We start from the raw sequence: 17,574 nt of genomic DNA, 5'->3' as shown, positions 1-17,574 counted from the left end.
CAGGGTTTGCTTAGAGCTGGCCAGCTCAGGCATCACAAGGCCCATGGAATTGTGGGAGAATCTGGCATGATGTTTAACAACATAAGAATAGCCCTGCTAGACCAGGCCAATTGGGCATCTAGCTCAGCATCCTGTTCTCACAGTAGCCAACCAGATACCCCCCATGGGAAGCTCACAAGCAGGCTCCAGTAGCAACTCTTCCCACTTAGGATTCCCAACAGGTGGTACTGAGAGGCATACTGTCTCTGACAGTGGAGGGAGAATGGGTCAATGGCTACTAGTCACAAACAGTCCTAGAAATCCAAATCATGAACCTCAAAAAAGAGAGAGAGAAGTTTTAATATCTTGTTTTTCTTTTGCGAAGAAATTATCTAACAGCAATCAGACACCATGTGAAAGTGCGAAATTAGCGATGAAGCTAATTCAAAATCACTTGTCCTGGTACATAAGCTGAGTGCAAGTCTGTAGTGGAACTTGCCAAAAAGAGACTTACCGACATGTCTAATAACATGATCTACTCTAGTATAAACTTTATTCTTCATTGTAAAGCACGTATAATCCTTTATTCATGGATGATCAAAGCTCAATGCATCAACCAAATTGCTTTTTCAATTATATTTTATTCGGTTTCAACGTTTTTAACGAACATGGTCAAAACACAATTTCGTCTTTTCTCTTATTTTTGTCATCTTCCCCCTTCTGCTACACCCTATCTACATCAACCGAAATATGTTTAGAGAGTAAACTTCTCAATTTATTCCCATGTAAATGCATTTCCCTTGCTTAAAAAAACCAAACTATTTTCCCCACCCAAATATGGGTCAGGTGCAATTTTTAACCCCCCCCTCCCGTGATAATCTCATGTCCTTTAAACAGTCCCAGGGCTGTTAAGGTATTTCTGAGGAAGGCAATTTGTTTGAATTAAGAATTGAGTTCATTTTGTTTTATTACTTCAATGTGCTTCATTTTACATTTCCTTACACTGTATTTGCCATCTTGGTGATTGTTCATTCCAGTTTGAAGAGATCCTTTTGGAATCCTTTCCAATCCCCTATTGATCAGCAGGCAATACTTGCAAGCAGAAAGCTTTTAACAAAAGGCACACAAGTCCCGAATACACATCAACAGCAATGGATAAGCAGGTGTTGTGCATGGTCTTTTATTGGAGTGGGAAAGCGGGGGAAGCACAGATTAGGTCTGAAAAAACCACTGGGCTGCAGTGACATGAAAATGGTGCCATCTGGATTCTCCATGAAAACTGAGTGAACAAAGGAGAGAAAAGGGTGACTGTGGGAGCAAGCTATATCTGTAACACATTCCAAATCTCAAAACCTCCTTTATTCTGTGACACGGAGGAAGGAAGGGTAGGCTTTGGTTCATCTTGCTTGTTATTTTTAGGTATGAATGATATTGTAATGCACTTTGTCCTTTCAGTGCTTGGCTTCCTGAACTTCTGGCAGCTGAGGTATATTTTTGTTTCTGAATTTAAAATGAAGTCACCCTCGCTAGTCCCAGAAAGCATACTGTATAAGAGAGGAAGTGTGAAGACCCTCCCTTTGAAGAGCTCAGCCCTCAGGGTTTTTGCATGAGCCACTGATCTCGATGTAACTAATAATTAGCAGGATGCAGACCCAGAGCAGGGTCATCATCATGCAGGGATGCAACAAGGAACCTCCATTAAAGCCTGAGCAATTTCCCCCCGTATCTTTGCACTGTGAGTGACTGGATGCACCAGCCACATCGGATGTCTAGATGTGGCAGAATTACGCCCCCCCCCCGAAACTGACCGGAAGGAGGCAGGGCCTCATGCAGAGATGCAGTGGGCAGCCTCCTTTGCAGATAGGCTTGCCTTATCAGATTACTTTCATCTTTGGGCAGCACAATTTGGGGAATGGCTTCATTGTTTTGCTCCTGGTTCTCTGGTGTCACCCTACGTCTTCTTTCGAGGGGCTCCAGACACCTTGCCTGTTGGACCCTCATCCTGAGTTCTCATGCACTCTTGCGCTTCTGTCTTTTGGCATCCGCTCCGTGCTTCCATCTCCCTTGACATGAATGACGCTGTCTGTGCAGGCTGCCACACGTCTGCCCTGCTTGCAAGTGGCCAAGTATGTGAGGGGGCGCAGAACTGCAGAAAGAGGAAATACACGCAGGATGAAAAGCAGCCTGTGTTCGAGGAAACTGCTAGCCAGGCAGACATAGGGCTTTGATGGCTGGAGAGGGAGCATAGGGGCCAGGTGGGGGTGGGGGTGGAGGCGTAGTGAAGCCTTTTCAAAACAGCTCTTGAAGCTGAAAGCTTCATCCAAATTCTAATTTGGTTGTGATTTAGATGCATCCACCCCACCAAGAAAATGTGTTGCTGCTTGCTGGTGCTGCTTCCAGGCAACAATTCAAAGCACTGGTGCTGACCTATAAAGCCCTATACGTATAGCTTGGGCCCAGGCTATCTATTTATCAGCTGGATAGCTCAGTTGGTTAGAGTGTGGTGCTGATAACACCGAGGTTGCAAGTTCAGTCCCTGCAAGGGACAGCTGCTTATTCATGCATTGCAGGTGAGTGGACTGGGTGAGTCTCATGGGACCTTCCAACTTGATGATTCTATATTCTATATATATGAAAGACCATATTCCCCCATGCAAAGCTGCTTGGGATCTGAGATCATCAAAGGAGGCCCTTATGTCATTCCTGCCATCCTAACAGCCACACTTGGTAGGGAGACAGGAGAGAGCCTTCTCAGTGGTTGCTCCCAGACTCTGCAACTCCTTTCCTGGAGAAGCCAGACTGGCTCCCTCCTTGTTGTCCTTCCACCAGCAGGTGCATATATTCTTTTTATGGGAACTGACTGGTTTTTTTTAATCTGTATTTTAATAGAATTCTTATTTATATTGTTTCAATACTATTAGAGTTGAATGACTTTGTATTGATTATCTTTTCTATGTCTTTAGCTTGTATGTATTGTAGCGGTGCTGTTTTAATTTGTGTAAGTTGCTTTGAGGCCCAGTCTGGAGAAAAGGTGAAATAATAATATTAAGTACCAATTATGCATTTGGACACTTTGCAGAACCATGTGAGCAAAAAAGGGAGCCAGAGCCCTGCCCCCAATATCTTGCAGTTGAAATAATCCAATGGGCACAAAGGGGTCTGAATCTTCCCTTCCTGTTCATCTTCTTGCAGATGTGCACCAAACTTTTGCACAATCTTAGAATTGTAAAATCAGAATTGTAGAGTTGGAAGGGACCCCCAAGAGTCATTGAGTCCAACCCCCTGCAATCCAGGAATCTCAAGATCTCAGCTATCCTAATCATGGTGGAAAGGAGCTGGGCAAGGGAAAAACCACTTGGACCCATGTCTAGAAAGCATGAGTCAATCAGAAAACTGCTCTGACCTGTGTTTTCAAGGCTTGGGACAAACGGAAGTGTGGATGAGCCCATTGTTATAAGTGCTACACAATATCCGTTCTGCATTTGCAAAAAAACAGTCTTTTAGTGTGGCAGCACCTACACTTTGGAACTCCCTGCCTCTTGACAGGAGGCATGTGCTTTCTAAAAACATTTTTGTTTGGACAAGCGTACCCAGATATTTAGAAGGCAGTTTCGTTTTCTGTTGTTGTCTTCAACCTTTTTTATTTATTGAATTTATATACCGCCCTATACCCTCAGGTCTCAATCTTTTCACGGTTTTAACTAACAATAGGCTATTTTTCGTCTTGTTAACCGCTTGGAGAGGGGCGGCTTTCCTTTTACAGTCAAGCTGCATATAAATTTTATGAAATAAATAAATGAGGCACCCCCACTCCAAGTTTGGAGGGGGTCAACAAGCGAAGAGTTTCGTCCAGAGACCCCCACCCCGGCCGATGGACTTTTCGGGCTCCTGCTTCTTGAAACAAGAGGAGGAAGAGCGCACAACCTCTTTTTCTCCGCTGTGCGCTCCGGTGCCTGCTTCTGCCTTGGCGCCTGCGACTGGACAGGAATGGTACGCTCCAGCCGGAGACACTCTCCTCGGCAGGGGAATGGTAGGTCCCGCCAGTCCTCCTCCTCCTCCTCCTCCTCCTCCTCCTCCTCCTCCTCCTCCTCCTCCTCCTCCTCCTCCTCCTCCTCCTGTCGTGCTTGAACGTGGCTTTGTCTCGGTGGAGCCTCCAGGCAGGTCTGCCTGTCTGGCTCTTCCGCAGGAGGGAGAGAGAGACGAGAGGCGCAGCAGCAGCAGCTTTGTGCGCCATGAAGGCAGCGGCGGCAGCTGGGACTTTGGACGGAGCCCCCTCCTGTATCTGAGGCTGCAGACAGCCCCCACCCCCTCAGCCCCATTTTGGAGGCTCTCACAATGAGACAGCGGCTGGGGGACTTGAAAGCCGCCGGTGACGGTAGAGGGACCCCCGAGGAGCTGCCCGCCAGGGGCGCCATCAAATTGGTGAGTGGCTGGACCGGAATCCAAAAGGAAGGGACAGAAGGGGGGATTTCGGGGAGGGGGCGCAAAACGGGGCACACGATGGTGTTTTTTTATGTATTGGTTGGCTGGCTGCAGACGGGGACCTGGCGCCTCTTGGGCAGACGTGCGGCTCCTTTTCCACCAGGACTAGAAACGTGAAGGCGTTTTAACTTACCAAGGCTGCGCGTTAGCAGGGCGCGTTGGGTAGATCCAGACGCTAATTGTTGTTTTCGGGACCAGAGATAATAGCGGAGTGTTGAGAGGCGATGGAAAGCCAGCTCGGTTTAGACTGCAGTGCGAAACAACCACCCCTCTCTCTCGGCTTCTTGGCTGTGGTGGGTTGGAGAGGGGTGAGCTTTGGATTTTCGAAAGCTGGGAGATCTTCCAGACCCAAAAGGAAGACGCTTGAGTTGTGGCTGGAGAGCAGAGAAATGGACGCCATGAGTCCGTCTCTGGTGGGATCTGCCCCTGCTGGGTGTCAAGGTAACCGCTGGGCAGGTGTGCTGCCCGTGTTTGTAGAGGAGGGAGACCAGGTTGGACTCTTGGGAGTGACTGGCAGGACGGGAGTGGGTCCTGTACAGAGGAGCAGCAGATGCCCCCCACCTCCCCACTCCATCAAGCGTAAAATTCAGGCCAACCAGTGAGCAGTTTCTTTGGTTTCCAGGGGCACAGTTATGGTCTTGGTGGAAGCCAAAGCATTGGATCGGGTCTCCACTTTGGTCGGCTTTGGTTGTTGGGATTGTGCCATTTCCCTAAGGCAATAGTGGGGTTTATTGTGTGGGTCGTCTCCAAAATTATAATTGCCAAACCTTTATTAGGCGATACAAATATAGGCCATCTTATATAAAAAATTTAAATATATACAAATAAGCAGCTGTGTAAAAATACGTAATCAGCATTTTCATTGGAGTTCCTTCCCGCTAAATAGTGCCATTCACCACTCTGAGAGATATAAAAATTCAGCCACTTCCGGGTTAATGTCAGACAGGTAGAATCTGATATTTTCATTGGTGATGTTAGACTACCCAAAAAGGGGGGTAGCACGCTTTTGCGTAGCTGGCTGTACAATGGACAGTAGAAAAGAATATGTTCTACTGTGTCCGGCAAATTCAAAAAACAGCCACACATCTCCAGAATTTCCGTGGCCTGTGGCAATTATTTGCAGCCTGACTTTGGTGGGGGAGGAGCTCACCCTGTAAGAACCATTAATCCCCACCAAAAGCCCAGTCTCCCTTTCTCTTCTGCAATGGGATACCTCCGGTTTAACGAATGCTGTAATTTGAACAATTTGAAAACAGAAGTGCCAGGAGGGCCCCTCTGAAACTCTCAGCTGAGGTGTATGTAGGTTCAGTAAATTTCACTTGGGGGGCGGGGGGCGGGAGGCAGGGTACAAAGCCTACTTTTGCTCCAGTTTCAGTTGCAGGATGAAGAAAACAAAACCATGTATTTTCATTTGGGGGGGGGTAGTTGTGCATTGGCACAAACCTGATTCATGGGCCCATTTGGCTGCAGGAAAAGAAATGAAAACTGCTTTGTCCTTCTGTGTGCTGGACCAGATAGCCAGCCAAGGACAAAAGTGTGCCTGAGAAATTCAGGAGCTCAAGGTGCTGCACATAGTTCCAATCCTATTTTAATCTCCATAACAGCCCTGTGAAGTAGGTTAGTCTGAAAGGCAGTGACTGGCCCCAAGGTCACCCAGTAGGGGTGATTTGAACCTTGGTCTCTCCCAGGTCCGAGTCTGACACTCTAAACGCTACCCCACACTGACCTAACCCCCCCACATCTTGTGGGGCCCGGAACAATACCTTGGAGGCAGTAAGTAAGACCCCTTATTTTATTTTTATTCCATAAAATTTATACAAAAGTTGATGGGGGGGGAGGGGAAAAACCACCTCAAAGCGGTTTACAAAAAAGATAGGACAATAAAATGATCGACAAGAAAGATCAGCAACAATAATTAAAAACTTTTAAAAAGTTAAAATAACAATAGACCAAAAACATATTTAAACACATACCAGCTTTCTAGACATTTCATCTAAACAAAAATGTTTTCAGCAGGCGCCGAAAAGGGTACAGTGAATGGGGGCTGCCTGATGTCAATAGGCAGGGAGTTCCAGAGTTCCACACTAAAAGATGGATTTCTTACAAATAGTGTAAGAGTGCCAATTCCACCAGTCAAAGTGGTTGAGTGGGCACATGTGGAGCAAGGCGATCTCGTAGGTAAGCTGGTCCCAAGCTGTTAAGGACTTTATATCCTAATAGTAACACCTTGAACTTGGCCTAGTAGCAAACTGGCAACCAGTGCAGATCTCTGAGCACAGGTGTTACGTACTGCCAAGGTTTCCCTCCTGCCAGCATTCTGCACTAGCTGCAGCTTCTGGACCAAGTGCAAGGCATGCCCCGCATAGAGCGCATTGCAGTAATCCAGCCTTGAAGCAGGGCATGAGCTACTGTGGCCAGCCTTTCCTGCTGCTTCTCCCACAGTGTGTGTATGAATTGGTGCATTTCTTCATTTGGCAGCTGTTTCTCAAATGTTTTGGACTTTTGAAAATGACTTCCTCCTCAAAACACGTGCCATGCGCTGACTGTCAGAGGCCGAGGCACACGGGGACACACCTGCACTAGGCATGGGGATGTGAGCATGAGCAGCTGTGGACTGGGGTGAATGTGTGTCTTGTTTGTGTGCATGAAAGATTATAAAGTGCTGTGGCACTCATGCCCTGCATGCAGGCTTTGCACAGGCAACTGCTTTGCCACGGTGAGAACAGCATGCACAACGAGACGGGCTACTGGCCTGATCCAGCAGGCTCTTTTTATCTTCTTATGATTGGGTTTTTTTTAGCAGAAGCACCAGCTCCTCTCTTCTCAGACTGGTCCTGGTGAACAAAGTTACTCTGTTCAGATCTGGGCAGAAGGCGATTGACCTCAGCAAGCACAGGTGTCCTCTGGAAACCCAGTTCTGTGTCGTGTCTGAAATCGACCTTCACAGGTGAATTGGACGTGTCCTGGAATAGGGCACCAGAATCTCAGATGCAAGGCTCTCTTGAGAAGTAAAGCTTGGAATAAACGTCTTGCTGAGAATCCAAAGCTAGAGAGTCACTTCCAGGCACTTTAGACCAGGGGTAGGCAACCTCAGACCCGTGGGCTGGATGCGACCCAATCGCCTTCCCCATCCGGCCTGTGGACGGTCCAGGAATCAGCGTGTTTTTACATGAGTAGAATGTGTCCTTTTATTTAAAATGCATCTCTGGATTATTTATAGGGCATAGGAATTCGTTCATTATTTTTTTCCCCAAAATATAGTCCAGCCCACCACATGGTCTGAGGGACCCATGGCTGAAAAAGGTTGCTGACCCCTGCTTTAGACCATCCTTCTCCAACCTGCCACCCTCCAGATGTTTTGAACCACAACTCCTATCAGCCCCTGTGTAGTCCAAAATGCAAGAGAGCCTGATCTTATCAGGCCAGCCTCCTATTCTTACTCTGACCCTTAAGGGAAACCCACAAACAGGACCTGAGCACAAGAGCCTTCCTGCTGTTTCCAGCAACTGGTATTCAGAAGCATGACTGCCTCCAACAGTGGAGGGCGCCAGGTTAGGGAAGACTGCCTTAGCCTGTTTTGCCAGATGAAGCCTGTGGGTCTGCACTGTAAAACAGCACCAAGGAGCAGAAACTGGGGGTGGGGGATAGATGGGCAAAAGGAGACTCAAATTTGCACCTGCTATTCTATATGTTCCAGGTGTCAATCTGGGAACAATTCCTATAGCTGCCTGCTCAGCTTGCTGTCTAGGTGATGCTCAACTTCACGGTCACCCATTCCTGGCCTGTTTTTCCCCTTCTTAGCACTGTTTAAACTGGGCAGCTCCAAAACAAGAGGATGGGTTCTATTCAATGAGCTCAGAGTGGACCTATTGAAGTGAATAGCAACAACCCGTTCGTTTCAACGGGTCTGAAAGTTAGTTGAATGCCACCCATTGTCTCCAAATAGAGAACTGGCCTCTGCCAAGGTAGGCACCAGGACACCCTGGCCAATATGGAACTCACTCCCATGAGAGGCAGCGATGGCTGCAAAATGAGAAGGCTTTAAAAGAGGATAATAAAAAAAATCAGGGAGGAGAGCTATTGGCTATGCTCTTCATCCAAGGATGAAAGCAGTAATGCTTCTGAAGGCCACTTGCTGGAAACACCAGGAGTGGTCTTGTGTTCGAATCCTGATTCTAGGCTTCCTAACAGGGCATATGGTTGGCCACTGGGAGAACAGGGTGCTGGACTTGATGGCCCATAGGCCTGATCCAGCAGGCCTCTTCTTATGTCCTTATTTTCACCTGCTTTTCCTTGTTGCACGCAAGTGGAGAGAGTGAAGGGAAGCAGCCTCCCCGCCCCTCGCCATTCTCTAGCCCCTAAGCTAGCTTGCTCTGTGCCTCTTTATGGCAGCCTGCTGCCCTTGGCTATATTGGAGGATACAGTCGCCTTAGCCAGTGTGGAAGTAAGATGAAACTGCCTCTCAAGTCGGATTCTGTGCATGGAATGAGAGGGTAGCAAACTGTCTTGGGATGGCTTGGACAAAGAGATTTGGCTGGAGTGTGGCAGAAGAAGGAGATGCTGATTCTGATACAAGCAGAAAGCTTTGGGTTCGCTGGAGCTCAGGGTGGGCTTTGAGATATCCCTTTGCAAGGTGGAGCCTGTTCCGTTGCAGAGGAGAGGGACCTCAGTGTGCTCCTCTTTCACCTCCTCCATCCCCTGGCACTCAAGAGTGTGCAGGAGGCCAGCTGCTGCACTGTTCGGTCTGGGACCATGGCAGCGGCCTGCGATGTCCCTTTGGCTCCCTGCCTGGCTCAGTCACATGGAACAGCCATGACGCAACAGCCGTCTGTGCTGAGCCACTCGCTTTGGGGCTGAGCCGGCCAGCGTTGCTGTCTGGGACTCTTGGCTGCCTTGAAGCCAGGGCTTCTCCACTGCCCCCACCTCATCCCAGCCTAGTGGAAGTGATTGAAGTAGCAGCCTGGGAAGGCCTGGCTTTTTCTCTTTTCTTTTTTTTGTTCTATTTGCGGTGTGAGCAAAAAGGCAGCCTGAGCCCCCACATCCTCTCTCCCTTTTGTCGGGGCTGGCTGGCTTCCAGCCGACAGCTGCAGCCACTTGGCCCTCTGGCCTCTCGGAGACGCCCTTTCTCTCTTTCCGCTTCTCTTTCTCTCTGCCAAAACATGGCTTGCTTACTACCTGAATGGCCGTGTGTGTGTTTTTTAAATGTGTGAATTCCAACATTATTCCAAACCCATGAAAATCTAGGGATGATTTAGCGGGATGGTAAAGTCTTTTTTATTTGGGGGTTGTTAATTTCCTTTTGCGTTATGTTTATATCCCACCCTCCCTCCAAGGAACTCAAGGTGGCATACGCACTTCCTATTTTTTCTTAACAACAACCCTGCGAGGTAGGGCAGTCTCAAGGCCGCCCAGCGAACTTCATGACTGCGTGAATTTCCAATTCTAACACCGGAACTGCTAGAGCACACTTCTGTTGCTCAGTGGCAGAGACATAGGGAGGTGGCAAGTGGTGCAGGCATGTCTGGGGAATTGCTTCCTTTTGATATTAGAATCATGAGGACTACAGCCTTACTTTTTAGGAGGAAGGGCCATAGCTGCTGTGCATGCAGAAGGTCCCAGGTTCCACCCCCAATGGCATTTCCGGGTAGGGCTGGCAGAGTTCCCTGCCTGAAACCCCAGAGAGTGTTCTGCTAGTCGGTGTGGGCATTGCTGATCTAGATGAGCCAATTTTCTGACTCGGCGGAAGGCAGCTTTCCAGGTTCCTGTGATTCCGTTGAAGCGGCTTGCACCTTGCTTGGTGATGGCAGGCAGGCAGGCAGGCCAGCACCTCCTCTGCCCTAAGCCTCGCCAGTACAGACTGCGAGTGCCGCAGAGGTCAACAGAGCCCCGAGGCTGCCCTTCTGGAGGCCGTCCCATGGATGAGAGGCACGCTGGAACTTGTCCTGTCCAGGTGCACAACCTTCCTGGCTGCGTGCTGTCCCCCTGAGCCACTCCTCCTGAACTTTAGACACACAAACACATTGAAAGAGCACTCGTTCCTGACGGGGTTGGTTTTTGTTGTGGCGGCAGCGGCAGTCGCGGAGGATCCCACTGCTGACTCTGGAAAGCTTGGCTCCTGGAGAGCGGCGACGAGGAGGAGGAGGAGGGAGAGATGGCCCTTCCAGCGACAGGCAGTCCTGCCGCAGGCGAGGTATGGAAGCTGCTTTTTGGATGCCTTTCTAGGACCGCAGGATTGTGGAGTTTTGGAAGGGACCCAAAGGATCGTCTCATTCACCTCCCTGCAATGCAGGAATTGCAGCTAAAGGGCCCAGAAAGCACAACCTGCTCTTGTGCAGGAGGGCTTGGTGGCTGTCAGAGACATTTGGGTTTTCTGCTTGGGTACCAAGCCTCGCTGGTTGGCTCAGGTCCATCTGGGGTGTCAAAGGGGGTTTGTGTGGATGGGGGGGGTTGTCAGAACTGTTTGCCCCTGCATGAAGAAGGAGATGGTGCAGAGGAGTGCTTGATTCTGGATGCCTGCTGAATTCGTCTCCCCAAGGGGGAAAAGGCATGTGTTCAAAAACAGTGTTCCTGGGCAGGTGCAGAGTGTGTTTCCTTTGGGGAGAGGTGCTTCCTTGTCTACTTGGTGTGCTGCAGGATCGGGTGCCGGCTTGTCTTTGGCCAGAGTAGACCCTCCACTGCTGCTGCTTTGACCAAGAGGTGGTCCAGTGGCAGAGGACATGAAGTGACCTTAATGAAAGATAGTGTGGTGCAGTGGTTAGAGTTTTGAACTAGTTTGGGGGCTAGCCACTGCTGTTCGGCCTAACCTACCTTACAGGGTTGTTGTGGGGATTAAAGGAAGGGGAGGAGAAAACCATGGATGCCACCTTCAGCTCCTTGGAGAAAAAGGTGGGATACTAATGCAAGAAATAGAATCACAGAGTCATGGAATTGTAGGGTTGGAAGGGACACCAAAGGTCATCTAGTCCAACCCCCCTGATATGCAGGAAACTCAGCTTGAAGCATCCATGACAATGGCCATCCAACCTCTGCTTAAAAACCTCCAAGGAAGGAGAGTGCACAACCTCCCGAGGGAGTGTGTTCCACTTTTTAAATAAATATTAAACAGTAATTCACATGAACGTGTTATTTGCAATTTATCCCTTTCTCGGTGCAATTTGCAAAGGAGGGGGTGAGGCAGCCTCTGCTAAGTAAACTGGTCCTGAGTTGCTTTGGGCCTTATTGTGCTTAGTGCTCGAACCTTGAACCGGGCCCGGTAGCAAGGCATTGCACTCTGGCAACCCTCGCAAGCAGCTGCCTTCTGCACCAGCTGCAGCCTCCGGACTGAGCCCCACCCAACTAGGCTGCCACGTGCGTTGGCAGCAGAAAAACATGGCCGAGCGTCATTCTGGTGTTGCAACCGCCCGTTCCAGCCACAGGCCAAGTGGAAACATTGCTCTGCAGTGGGCAAGAGGGGTCAGCCTGTCGGAAAGGCCCACACCCTTCTTGTTCCCAGGGTGGAATGCCGCAGTTACTTGGGGGTGAGGGGGTAGCCTTCTGCACGAGCTCTGAGCTGGTCTTCTCTGCATCATTGTTTTGCTTATTCTCGCGGTAATGTGGACTTCGGGTAGGAGGTGTGTTGTCAGGTTCAGTCCTCCTCAAATAGCTTGGCTTTTGCCTGTCAGAGTTTGATGCTGGAGCAGTTTTGCCATTGGAGGGGGATGTCTTTCTGTATTGACCTTGCCAAGCCCCCCACCCCCCAGTGATGGACAGCACTGACCTGGGGGAGGAAAAACAATTGAATTGTAGAGTTGGAAGGGACCTCGAGGGTCATCTAATCCAAACCCCTGCAATGCAGGAATTGCAGTTAGGAGGAGAGTTTCCCCATTATTTAGTCACATGGTAGAGCCATGCCAACTTGGCCCCGCGACTGTGGGTGCCTGGAGCCATGGGTGCCATGCAGCATGCAAGGCTCTGGCACTGAAATTTGTGGGTGCTCATGCACCAAGGGCCCCAGGCAATTGGCGCCTATGTAGTGGAATCACTGTCACCTTTTTGTCCTGGTTTAAGTGAAATGATGAGCTTATATACCACACTATTCTCTGAGGGGCTTGAGATGGCATACATAGTTCTCTCCCCCCCCTCATTTAATTCCCGCAACAACCTTGTGAGGTTAGTTAGGCAGTGACTGGCCCAAAGTCACACCCAGTGAGCTTCATGGCCAAGTGGGAATTCTAATCTAATCACTAATCAATTAGTGGGACACTAATCACTACACCACGCTGCTTCTCAACAGATGTGGCACATATTACTTCTGGAAGGAACACACTGATGGCTATTGGCAGGCAGAAACAGCCAGTGTTCTTTGCTGCACCTGTAGCTAAAACGGCTACCTGGATGCCACAGTTTTACTAACCACTTGGCCAGTGACAGCACAGGAAAAAAGGCGTATGAGGAAAGATGCGACCGAGGTTTGCAAAATTCTGCACGGTGTGTTGGAAGTGGGGCAGCGGGAGAAGCTTCCCCCCCCACTCCTCTTTGGATGCCAGAGCTTGGGTCCATCCATTGCAACTGAATGGCAGGAGATATTCGAAAGGAGGTGCTCCCTCGCACCTGTGGAACTCATCACCACAAGATGCGGCAAGGGCTCCTGGTTTCGGTGGCTCCTAAAAGGCAGCTAAGCCAGTGCACGGAGAGAGGCCCATCAGCAGCCAAGAGAGCTAAATGGAACTTCCATGTGCAGAGAAAGTCTACCAGATTCTGGGGAGCAGCTGTAGGAGAGGCTTCGTTCCTTCAAGTCTTTCCGGCAGGCTTCACAGAACGCATCTTATTGGCGACTGGAGTGGATGTTTGCCTTCATCCGGCAGTCAGGCTCCTCTTTTGTCAAGAGAAAAGTCCCAGCTGAGCTGTTCTGCCATCTACTACACATAGGGAAGTGGCAGCTGATGCAGTGATATGTGCCCATGTGCCCAGGGATGCCAATCCAGGCATGCTGCCACCAGGAACTTCACTTCGCACCTGGATGGTGGCACCGGCCAACCTCGTTTCCCGGCATGGCTCTGGCGTGTCCCCTCTTCTACCTCTCTGTTAAGTGACCCCCTCTCCCTTGCCATCTCCCCCCACTGCCAGTCCAGGATTGCATCAAGGTTTGGCATGCCTGGGCATCGCCTGCTGTTTGGTCCTGACTAAGATGAGCCTCCTGAACTAATTTCAAGGAGGAGTAAACTTGCTGGAGAGGGAATACTCCATTGAAGGTGTCTTGCCCCAAACCTCACTGATGGCGGAGGGCACCAATGCAGAAGGGAGAGAGAGCAGTGCAGTGCAGTGGTTAGAGTGCTGGACTAGGGCCTGGGAGACGTGTGTTCAAATTCTCGCTCAGCCATGAAGCTCACTGGGTGTGACCTTGAGCCAGTCACCTGTATCTCAGCATTGTTTTGAGTATTAAATGAGATGGGGGAGAACTATGCACCACCTTGAGCTCCTTGGGGGGTGGGGTGGGGGAGAAATTCAATAAATAATACCCAGAGAAGCAAGCCAGTCTTGTCTGCTGAAAGCGGGCAGGGGGAGAATGAAACAAAACTCTGGATATGCTCAGAGGCACCTGGCTAAGGACAGCATAATCTGTTGGTTACAAAGGCTGTGTCGTTGTAGTAGGCCATTTGCCTACTACATTTGCCTGAGCTCCCCTCCCCCCAATGTCAAGCACAGGTAACCTCCCTGCCTTGCAGCAGAGCAGATTTCAACTGATGCAGCTTCCCCCCCCCCCCCCGCTTATAAAGACAAACTTGACTTGCTCGCCTCCGCCTCCCCCTTCTCCCTACCTGTTGTAAGAATGACTGTCTGCGAAGTCATTCTACCTGTTGTAAGAATGACTGTGCTGCGTGCGACTTGCTCTGTGTCAAAACAGTGTGAGACACATTTGTTTACAATCCCATGCCCGGCCGTGGAGATTTCCCTTGACTCATCACCAGACAGAGTGCTTCCTGTGAGTTAGCCGGGATGTGCGGCTGGCTGGCGGGTGAATGGCTGAGGAGGTGGTTCCAGGCCTGCCTTGACTCAACCGGAGTCTTGCCTGGGCTGGCAAGATCCCAGAGGCACCCACTCCAGGATATATATATATATATATATATATATATATATATATATATATATGATTTATGTCCCAGCTTTTTCTCCAACAACCCTGCATGGTAGGCTAGGCTGAGAGGCAGTGGACAGCTTACATTTTTATATATATAGATAATCACATTTTTATACAGGTAGGTAGCCGTGTGGGTCTGACGTAGTCGAAACAAAATTTAAAAAATTCCTTCCAGCAGCACCTTAAAGACCAACTAAGTTTTTATTTTGGTATGAGCTTGTATCTGAAGAAGTGTGCATGCACACGAAAGCTCATATCAAAACAAAAACTTAGTTGGTCTTTAAGGTGCTGCTGGAAGGATTTTTTTTTTTACATTTTTATATCTATAGATAACTATCTGGATGGCAGAACATCAGATTACTTGGCTCTCAGGATTTTTGACTGGAGACATTTTGAGTCTCACTTGCAGATACTGGGATGTTTTGCATGTAAAGCAGATGCTGTACCTTCCAAATCTGGGGCAACAGCTCCCCACTCTTCTGCCACATGTCAGCCCAAGACATTTTGCTGCCTGAAGATGCTCCACCTCTCATTCCATGCACAGAATCCGACTTGAGAGGCAGTTTAATCTTACTTTCACACTGGCTAAGGCGATGGCATCCTCCAGTATACCCGAGGGCAGCAGGCTAGCCTAAGAGGCACTGAGCAAGCTAGTTTAGGGGGCACAGAGAGAATACGGTAGGGGAAGGCCACTGACTCATGAGGTGGCTGCTTCCCTCTTTCTAATGATAGGGCTGGCCATGCCCTTCCCTTCGCTCTCTTCACTTGCGTGCAACAAGGAAAAGCAGCTGGAAGTAAGGACATAAAAAGAGGCCTGCTGGATCAGGCCAAAGGAGGCCATGTAATCCAGCATCCTGTTCTCAGCGTGGCTAACCAGATGCCCCGATGGGAAGCCCCAACGCAGGATTTGAACACAGGACTGCTCTCCTTCCCTGTGGTCTCTAGCACCTGGTATTCAGAAGCATTTGGACCTTCCAGGTGTTCCTATTTTCCAGGGACAGTCCTGGATTAACAGAAGCTGCCCTGGTTTGCGATTTGATCCGGGAATGTTCCGCTTTTCCTTCGGGTGTACCTATTCACATCGGAGAAATGGAGGGGATGTCTCTATTTTCATCGGGGAAACGTTGGGAGGGTAAATTATTAAACTTGCCCAGGAGGCAGTGATAACCACCAGTCTGGATGGCTTTAAAAGAGGAGAGGCGGAGAGGGCTATCGATAGCTATTGGCCCAGAGGCAGCAATGCTTCTGAATACCAGCTGATGAAAACCGCAGGGACTGGATTGGTTCTCAAATCCTGCAGGCATCTGGTTGGCCACTGTGAGAACAAGATGCTGGACTAGATAGGCCTCTGGCTTGATCCAGCAAGTCCCCTTTTTATGTTCTTTGATGCTCGTAAGGCAGCTTGCTATGTAGCTTGACATAGATGGAAAATGAGCGAGGTCCCAACCAAAGAAGGATGGCAACTTAAACTGATGGAATATGCGCACCTTGCGGACCTAACATATGGAATAAGAGAACAAGAAGAACATACGTTTAAAGAAGATTGGGAAATGTTTATTGAATATAGGGGGGGGGAAATGTGTACACTTGAAAACGTTGGCAGAATTAAGATAAATTCAACAGTGTAAATAAGCTTTGATGGCTGTGTTAATGGAATACTGAATGGTTTAGTTTATGTAAAATATGCAGGGATTTATGCTTTGTAAAATGAATCATGGAAAGAGAAGGGGGGAAGACGTTGATATTTTAAGGTTGTTTAAATGAATATTTTAAAATGTAAAACAGAAAATTTAATAAAAATTATACCAAGAACGAAAGAAAGAGAGAGAGGGGGGGAGGGGCCTTTTTTTGGAAACTTAATGCCCTGCTGGTTACTGCTGCTCCTGCTCACCTGGGGTGGGAGGGAGGGAGTGTCTCCTTCCCCGCCCCTCAATGCTGCCGGCTTAGGTTCCAGCTGGGAGCGTTTCCTGGCAGAGGCAGGCGATGAAAGGAGGGGAAAGCCAGACCCAGCCGCTGCAGAGGCAAGTACCAGCAAGCCGGACGGCTCCTGCGCTGGCAGCGGATTGCGGCCTGTCTGGGCCCAGCCTGGCAGGAGCGGCTTTCGAGCCCTTACTCACTGCAAGCCCCAGAGATGCCCCACCTGCTTAGTCAAGGCTTTGTCATGGCTGAGATGCCTCCTTTAAATCCTCCCGGAGCCATGAATCAGCCAGCCAGCCAGCCAGCTGGGGACAGGCTCTCTCTGTCCTGCCCCGGTCTGCAAGAAGTGGGGCCTTAGGGGTGAGTTTCTGGTGCTGGAGCGGCTGGCAGCCTCCTGCTGCCCTCCCTGCGGTTGCGTTTCCTCCGGGGAGGCTCCCCTGTCGCACCTGAGACTTCTAGGTCCAGCCAGGAGAGTGGCATTCGCTTTCAAGATGGCCGTTGAAAAAGCCAGCAGCTGCTGATCCCTCCCTCTTTCTCCTCCTCCTCCACTGTCTCCGGCCCTTTCTGTGCATTTGCCACCGATGTCCGGTTGCCAGCGGGTGCTGGGTCAAATGTGTTGCATCTCCCGTCTGAGCCACCTGCTGATTCCGCCTCCCCATATCTCAGGGGCTTCCTGCCCCACTCGATGCTGTTGCTTCAGCTGCTGGCTCTGTGGCCCTTCCCCTCCCTCTCAGCTTCGAGTGCAGAGAAGGAAAAGCCTTGCAGGAGACTGCGGACGTTTTCAGCAAGGCTCGGACTTGGGGGTTGCCACATGGCCTGCTGGCTTTTCAGCCAGGAGCTTGCCTGGTTGCCTTGGTTTGTTTATGAGGGGTCCCACTCTAGGAACAGTGCGATGGGAGGGTGGCCTGGCTGTTGCACCTGGTAAGAGAGACAAGCGTGGTGCTGCACCGGGTAGACCCCCGGCTGCCTGTTTGGGTTTATGGTGGGAAGTTTTTAAATGGCCGCAGTACAGTAACTCCTGCACTGGGAAAACCTTTTGCGGAAAACGTTATCAACAGGGCATCGGAATGATAATAATT

At 49.7% G+C, this 17,574-nt stretch overlaps 1 protein-coding gene across 4 annotated transcripts in view; it reads left to right on the top strand.

Moving 5' to 3' along the window:
* Window positions 1-17,574, top strand: part of PLEKHG5 (pleckstrin homology and RhoGEF domain containing G5) — a 98,438-nt gene that overhangs the window by 39,055 nt on the left and 41,809 nt on the right. The window contains exon 1 of one of the 4 annotated variants that reach the window (XM_035117807.2): window positions 4,108-4,401. The exons of 1 other annotated variant lie outside the window; for it this stretch is intronic. In XM_035117807.2, coding sequence (XP_034973698.2) covers window positions 4,315-4,401 — 87 coding nt within the window. In that variant the 5' untranslated portion in view covers window positions 4,108-4,314. Of the gene's footprint in view, window positions 1-4,107; window positions 4,402-5,853; window positions 10,652-17,574 lie in introns of those variants that run through there. 2 more of the 4 variants (XM_035117810.2, XM_035117812.2) reach the window with 2 other exon arrangements.

Source organism: Zootoca vivipara, chromosome 6, assembly GCF_963506605.1.
Source record: "Zootoca vivipara chromosome 6, rZooViv1.1, whole genome shotgun sequence".
Classification (NCBI taxonomy): Eukaryota; Metazoa; Chordata; class Lepidosauria; order Squamata; family Lacertidae; genus Zootoca; species Zootoca vivipara.
This window is presented reverse-complemented; position numbering and strand designations above follow the sequence as displayed.